The 7279-nt window shown below is 49.1% G+C and overlaps 1 protein-coding gene across 3 annotated transcripts in view; it reads left to right on the top strand.

Moving 5' to 3' along the window:
• The first annotated feature begins 6981 nt into the window (after nt 1-6981).
• PCTP (phosphatidylcholine transfer protein) overlaps nt 6982-7279 on the top strand; it is an 8978-nt gene continuing 8680 nt past the window's right edge. For 2 of the 3 annotated variants that reach the window (XR_003250614.1, XR_003250615.1), the window contains exon 1: nt 6988-7128. Coding sequence is in view for 1 of the 3 variants with exons in the window: in XM_026046893.1 (XP_025902678.1) it covers nt 6988-7128 (141 nt within the window). In the remaining 2 variants the exon portion in view is untranslated. Of the gene's footprint in view, nt 7129-7279 lie in introns of all 3 variants that reach the window. The other variant, XM_026046893.1, reaches the window with a different exon arrangement.

A 7279-nucleotide genomic window follows, 5' to 3' on the forward strand; every position in this document is an offset into this window, starting at 1 on the left:
CCCCGCAGCCGCCGAGCCGGGCACCGCGGCGCGCGCCGAGCCCCGCGCCGGGCGGCGCCGCCTCTCCCTTAGCCCCGTTTAACGGGATCTTCTGGGCTCCGCTCTCCCTCCAGGTGGAACAGCGAGTCCCCGCAGGAGGCTGCGGTGTCTATGTGCTTCTTTATTTCTCTAAAAGTGATTTCCTTTCCTCTTTTCAGACAAAAAGCAGAGGGCGTTTTGCCTTTCAGGCGGGGAAAGGCCACGGTGGAATTCCACGGTTAAGTTTACCCGGAGTTTATATTTAAAAAGGCGCCGTTTTATCAGTGATGGATACAAGAGCGGCGCGCGCCAGATGTCTTTCATCAGCCCCTGTGTCTCCGAACACAGGCGCAGACTTTTGACTCCCTTTTGCAGGGTGAAATCCCGGCCCCACAGAAGTTAGTAGCGAAGCTCCCACCAGTTTGGTTTGGGCCAGGATCTCACTCACTGGGTATTACTGAGACCTTCATCACGCTGGAGATGCTGCCAAGGGTTTATGTCCAGCCAAACCAGCTGGGGGCTTCTGGAAGAGCTCCATGGCTTTATCCAAGAAACTGGCATCTTTCCCCCTATTTGTTCATGTTCCCTCCAAATACGTAAGTACTTCAGCAAAAACGGCACAGGGGCCAGAGCTCAGGGGAACCGGCATCGGAGGGACCTCTGGAGCCACTAAGTCTAGTCCTTCCTTATGGAGGCAGCAGTGCCATGTACTATCTTTACATTTACCTATTTCCACCTCAGACTAACAGGGTTCCTGTTCCTGGCTTTGGAAACTTCTGAGCCTTCTCCATGGGATCTCTAGGAACGTTTACCTTGCTTCTAGCTAAATTTATTCACAGGTATTGATAAGAAAGTATTTGGCTTAAACAGATCATGTTCTTGGGAATTACTCCTCTAAGACCCCTAGGAAGAAGAAATCCGATTCAATCTCTTTGCTTTGACCATCAATTTTCCAGAAGTGGCCTTACCAGTATCTGACACAGAACTAAAAGAATTTTCCTTTCTCTACCTGAAATACTAACAACTCATAATTATTCCATGGTTGGTTAGTATATCTTTGTCCTGCATCAACTCCATCCTATCACCTAATGAGAAATTCTTGTTAGTTCAGACTGCATGACCTCAGTTTCATCCCTTTCACAATCAGTTCCCATCTAGTCCTTCCAACGTAATGTTTGGTCCTATGTTCACAGGAGGAAATCCCTCCCGTGCTTACACCATCACCAGTTTCATTAGTACACTCCTACTCTGTCATACCAAGTTTATTACTCAAAGCATTACATAAAGTAATTCCCAAGACTGTTTTTTGAGGAAATGATCTGAAATACAGAGGGACAGGCCCTGAGGAGTGTTTCTGCACAAATAAATGTGCTAGTGTTAGGCTAGAAGGTCAGGCTCTCTCTTAGACTCAGTGCCAGTGAAACTCCTTTCCGTGGGGCAAAAAAGCTGCTGTAAGAAGTGGGGATAATGATCACTCATCCTCATCACCCTCCTGCAGGGTGTGCGGTTCTGCTCGCAGGGCCATAAAGGTCTCATGGAAACTGGGCACCTCCCTCCAGGCTTTTAAAAGAGGGATGATCGTGTCTGCCTTGTACGGCCCTGCCGTGTTCCGCACAAGCCTCTCCCAGGATACGGGGCAAGGAGCACCAAACATACCCCAGGCAGCATGTTTGGCACCTGTAGAAATTCAGCGCAAACAGCTGAGGCAACTTCAGGACTGAGCAACAGCTGCGTAAGGGGTTACAGGTTCACAGTTTTGGACTGCCATGCTTAAACGCTACATAGCTCCCTTTTAGGACCTGCCCTAAATCACCAAATCTCCTCCCTTAGCACAGCTGTTTAGAAGGAGGTGCAGTCCCTGCCGCTGGGACAAGCAGCGAGGCCGCGTGTGAGAGCCCGCAGCCCTTGCAGCATATTGGGAGGGAGGTTTTACTCCAAAATTGAGCAATGCTGTTGCTCTCTCTGCTAAGACACACTTGCAATACCTCATGGCTTCCTCTGAGTTTCTAACAGTCTCTTGGGCCCTAACAGCACAGCAAACAGTGACTCATTAATCTGGCAAAACACAACCATTGTGGGCTCTCTGTTCAGTTAGTTCTTGCTTTTTCCCTAACTCTCCACTGCCTTTTACTTCATTTCATGCCTAAATCCACACATGGACATGCCCATTGGTTGCATTTGCCAAAACTTTTAGAAAGGAATCTTTTAGCATTTTTACTATGATGTTGATTGTTTTTATCGTGACATGCAGTTAGGTGTTTTGCGATGGGGAAAGGAGTACTTAGCAGAGCCAGTTAAACCAGAGCACCAAACCTCCACTTCGCATCAGATGCTTTAGCTCTCCTCTCATTGAAAGTGTTTACAGCCCATGGGAGTCCAGCCTTGCTCGTTCATAGCTATGCAAATCACCCACTGTCTGTGTAATCAGGCTTATGAAATAGGTACACTTATAATGACGGACACCTCTTTGGTGAATGGGAATGTGAGGCATTTTGCTTAAATTCCCTTTAGATCCTTTGGTCAAAATCAGATATCCTGCTGTGCATTAGAGCTTTGTTATTGCACTATTTGATTTATACCTACCTTTCCCGCAGTGCTGAAGAGGCAGGACATGTGGAACAGAAAGCAAATATTCTTATCTCCTGCGGCTTTCATAATTACACGAAGTTCACATTTGAAGGGCAGCATTCCTTGTGCAGACACGTGCTTCCCTAAACTGAGGGATGCGCTCACACCTCCAGAAGCCAAATCCTGAATCTTGCAGCAGTAGATGAGAGTCTCTGAATCTCTAACACAACCATTTACTGGCTGAGCTAGGAGGAAGCCTAAAAACAAACACAAGACAATGTGACTTCACCATCACTGTGCTCTGGTAATTTAGTAAGCAATATTGCTTTCAGTTGACATTTAAACCAGGATAGACACAATCTCTTCTTATGTTTCTCTAAAGGGCTTTTCTTATTTTCCACCTACATGGAGTACTCCAAAGAATTTACAGGGCACAAGGTCTTAAAGCGAAATGGAGACAAAGATCTTAGAAGTTGTAGCAGTTCCATCAAGAGAGCTTGGTCAATAGGTTTTTATCTTGCTTCCTTGGCAGGAAAAGAACACATTGCTCTCTCTCCAGATGGTCAATCTAATGAATATGGAGCTTTTCAGACTGCTAAAATTGACTCTGCAGCAGCAGTAAGAACATTATGAGCTTTCAGCTACCCTACACAGTCTCTGGTTGGACTTCTTTGTTTACAGAAAATTCCTCTGTAGACCCTAAACAGCTTGGGAAATTGGTGAGAAGGGACAGGGATGGGTATGAGGAAATCTCCCCTTTGTCATCTACTCCATCCATTTAAGTTAAGAGCTTTCTGCCAGCAAGCTTATTAAGTTCCCCACCCCAATTCAGTATGAATAAACATATGTACAACAGTATATGCAAGAGGGCTGCCCCAAGTTCACACAGGCAAGCATTCTCCTTTAATATATCAAACAGATGACACTCCCAGGGCCCACTTCTTCCTTCAGCCACAAAATGTAATGCACATTTCTCACAGTTTGGCAGCTTGCTTCTTGCACTAAGCTCCATGTAAACTGTTTGAAGCCCTTTGTGCTCATGGTGGAGAGCAAGAGCAGGAGAGGATGAAGCACAAGCATCTTGCTGACAGAAGGAAACAGCCTATGATTTAGTCTCTACAGAGACTCTTAATCTTTACAAATGCTACACAAATGCTAAGTGATAGAACAAAATCTGGCTTAGCAAAAAGTGCTTAAGCAAAGTTGAACATCAATTCAATTTTAATTTACCTGTTGTCTCTTGGCCTAATAAATAAGTCACAGAAAACTCTGGTTTCTTTATATGGGAAGTGCATTATTTTCCTGAAAAGCTATGGCCAAAAAGTGCAAATCACACGGAAACATGACCAAACTAAGAGCAAGAGGTCCTGACACTAAACTCTTTACTAAAGATAAAATTATTTTATCTTTAGTATTAGAAGGCAGCAGAACTTGAGTGACTCTTCTTATCGAATGGAGCTCTGTAGAAACCAGGTAGTGAACACAGAAACATGCTACAAATTCAGATACAGTTTGGGATTAGACCCTTTGTCTCACCAGGGCACAGTAGAGTTAGATATTGTTTTGGACATTAATGTCTCTGATGGGAGATGCTGTTGATACTTTTCAGTTTTCTCCATGAAGAACTTGCTTTGCGCAAACCCAAAAATCATGAAATAATTCATAAAAAAGGCTTGTATATAATGCAGTCAATAAAATAACAGTAGCAGAACATTGTAATTGGCTTGGCTTTGCAAAATAGAAATGTGAATGTGTATACTGCCTAATTGGGTGTCAGAACTACTCAGCATTTCTTCAAAGCTTTGGGGATGCACTGAATAAAATGGAATGACAATGGTACATAAACATCTGCACAGTAGTCGAACCCATCAAAATCCCACATCTTTATTGCATCTTCGAGAATTTCTCAAAGGACACCAGTGCCACACTGAGACAGCTGCAGGAAAACACAGTATAGTTATACAATATAGGTAGTGCCCGCTCACATATGGCTACCCATAACATGCCCATGGCACACCCAAACAAACAGTGACATTCGTCTGAAGCCTGGAAATGGCACAGCAGCACTCACGGCTGCTTTTCTTTCTGGTCACATAGGATTTCATGACAGAGGAGTTCTCCAGCTTGCTGAGTTGATCCCACACCACAGAGCTTGATGGATTTCTCACCATTGATACAGTAGGAAAAGGTTAGAGTGGAAATAAAAGGGATTATTTCCTCTAGGAAGGAAGGAAGGAAGGAAGGAAGGAAGGAAGGAAGGAAGGAAGGAAGGAAGGAAGGAAGGAAGGAAGGAAGGAAGGAAGGAAGTGGATATTTTAGCTACATTAACCCTACTGATAGTCTGGGTCAGTAAACTGAGGCACTGTTTCCCCCTGAAAGCAGCAGGAGTCGGTTAACCAAAGACTCCTCAGCATGAGGGCCCAAATCATGTGGGCACTTTAGAAACACTTTCCATTGCCCTGCAATCTTGTTCCTCTCTTCTCATTCTGTTAGCACTGAGGTCCCTGACCCATGTTTGGGACTGGACTGTGCTGTAACTGGGCTGCCTTTGGTAGCTCACGCTGGGGGCCGCATTCCAGCAGCTGTCCCGAGGCAGCTCCCTATTCCTAAGGGTCACAGCTCTAGGAAAAGAAGTCCCTGCTGTGTCCAAAGTCACTCCAGACTAGAGCCCAGCCGTCTGGGCAGTTTGGGAGACCAAAGGGCTTGGGCTCACAGGCCAGCCTGTTCCCTCAGCTGACGTGGCCACACGAGAGATAAATAAATGTAAGTGTTATCACTTACATAAACATACATGAAAATAGAAAATAAAGCCTCTTTTCAGAACTGTTTGTGCTTTCTCAGTAACCACCGCTCCTTATTTACCAAGAAAAAAAAAGAAGGTCACATAGTAATGCTTCTTTTCAGAGCGTTGGTCCCTAGAGTTGCCTTGCGAGATAAATATCGCTTTTTCCACCAGAGTGCTGGGAGGAGGAAGGAGCGGCCAGGCAGCCGCAGCCAAAGGACAGCGCTGATGCCATGTGGGCCGTAATGGAAAACATTTACTCTAAAACAACAGGCAACGTGGAGTAGCGATGCTCCAGTCTTCTTGCACAGACAAGGCTCTGCAAGAGGCCCTGTGACCCCACCGGGCGCATTTACACACTGCTGTCTTGCTCCTGCCGCTCCTCCTGTTTCATGCTTGGTGAAAGTTTTCTCTGCACAAGCTCTTTCAGTCTCACATAAACTGAGAGCATGAACAGCATTTAAAAAAAAAAAAAAAAGAGAACAGGGTTTAAATCTGTGTTTAAGGAAATTATTTCTATAAGACAAACTTGATGTCACTTGCAGATCATTGCCTCACACTGTGTTTTAAAGACAAGATGCTCTGCTGGGTCAGCAGTGCAGTACCTCTGAAGTGAACACAGCTCCGCCAAGATTTTAGTTTCAAGGGTTCAGCGGTAAGAAACAAATTGTAAGAGATATATTGTTGTCCTTCGGAGAACCAGCTGAGATGACTCCTTTACAAAGTGCTCCTTTGTAATTCACGAAGAACACAAACAAGTGCAATTTCTTTTACATGCACTGCATAAATAATAATAAGGTCACAATACACGCAACCATACTATGAAAATAAAACAGAAACGCTGGAGCGTTTGCCTGTTTCGGCGAGGAGGTGAGAGTAGACACGGTACAAGCAGATAGGGAACACTTAGGTCAGAAAGCTGCTGTGGGACAAACTCTGGGATCAACCTTGCGTGCTCAGGGGGAGGGTGGTGAGGGGCTGTCCTGCCACAGGTCTCTCCCAGTGGATTTCTCAAGCCCGTACGAATGGGCTGTGTGGGGACTATATGGAGTCTATGTGTTCTACGTAGTCAGCCCCAAACCCTGGTGCTCGGCCTCCAAGCCCGCGGGCTGGACGTGGCGGAGGCGGCAGCCCTAAGCTGAGCCGGTGCCAAGGAAGCGGCTCGGTCGGGAAGCAGTGCTGAGCGGAGCCGAGCCGGGCTTGCTAGGGCTCAGCGCCGCTGCCGTGGCGGGGCCGGGCGGGCGCTGCAGCCCCCAGAGGCTGGATAAAGCCCCCGAATGAAGCTGTAACGAGGCACAAAGCAAAGTCTGCGCCATGGTTACAGGTCCCTCAGGGACGGGGACCAGGGGCTGCCTCGGCCCGCGGGGGCTCCGCGGACGGCAGCGCTCAGGCCAAGGCCCTGTCCCCACGGGGCGGGTCCCGCCGTGAGCCGGTCCCGGAGCCCCCCGCGCTGGGGCAGCCCGCGGGGGGCGGCGGGCGAGGAGCCCTGGCGCCCGGGCGGCCCCGTCCCGCCATGGCGCCCCTGGGGACCGGGGGGCGGCCCCGAGGGAGGGGCGGCGGCGGCGGCCATGGCCACGGGCGGGGGCGGGCCAGGCCGCCGCCATCCCGCGGCGCGGAGCATGGAGCCGGCGCCACGCCGCTTCTCCGAGGAGCAGTTTCGGGCCGCGTGCCGCGAGCTGGACGCGCCGGCGGCGGCGGGGGGCGCCTGGCAGCTGCTGGTGGAGAGCATGGGCGTGCGGATCTACCGGCAGCGCCACGAGGTGGGCGGCCCCGGGCGGCGGCGCCGGCTCCGGCCTGGCCCCGGCTCCGTTTCCGCGGGCTCCCGGCAAGCGGCTTTGCCGCTAATGCCATTAACCGCGCCGGGCCGAGCGGCTCGGCGGCACCGGCGGGGGGGCCGCGCCGCCCGGCCCT

Source organism: Nothoprocta perdicaria, unplaced genomic scaffold, assembly GCF_003342845.1.
Source record: "Nothoprocta perdicaria isolate Ctin4 unplaced genomic scaffold, notPer1 scaffold_46, whole genome shotgun sequence".
In the NCBI taxonomy this organism is placed as follows: Eukaryota; Metazoa; Chordata; class Aves; order Tinamiformes; family Tinamidae; genus Nothoprocta; species Nothoprocta perdicaria.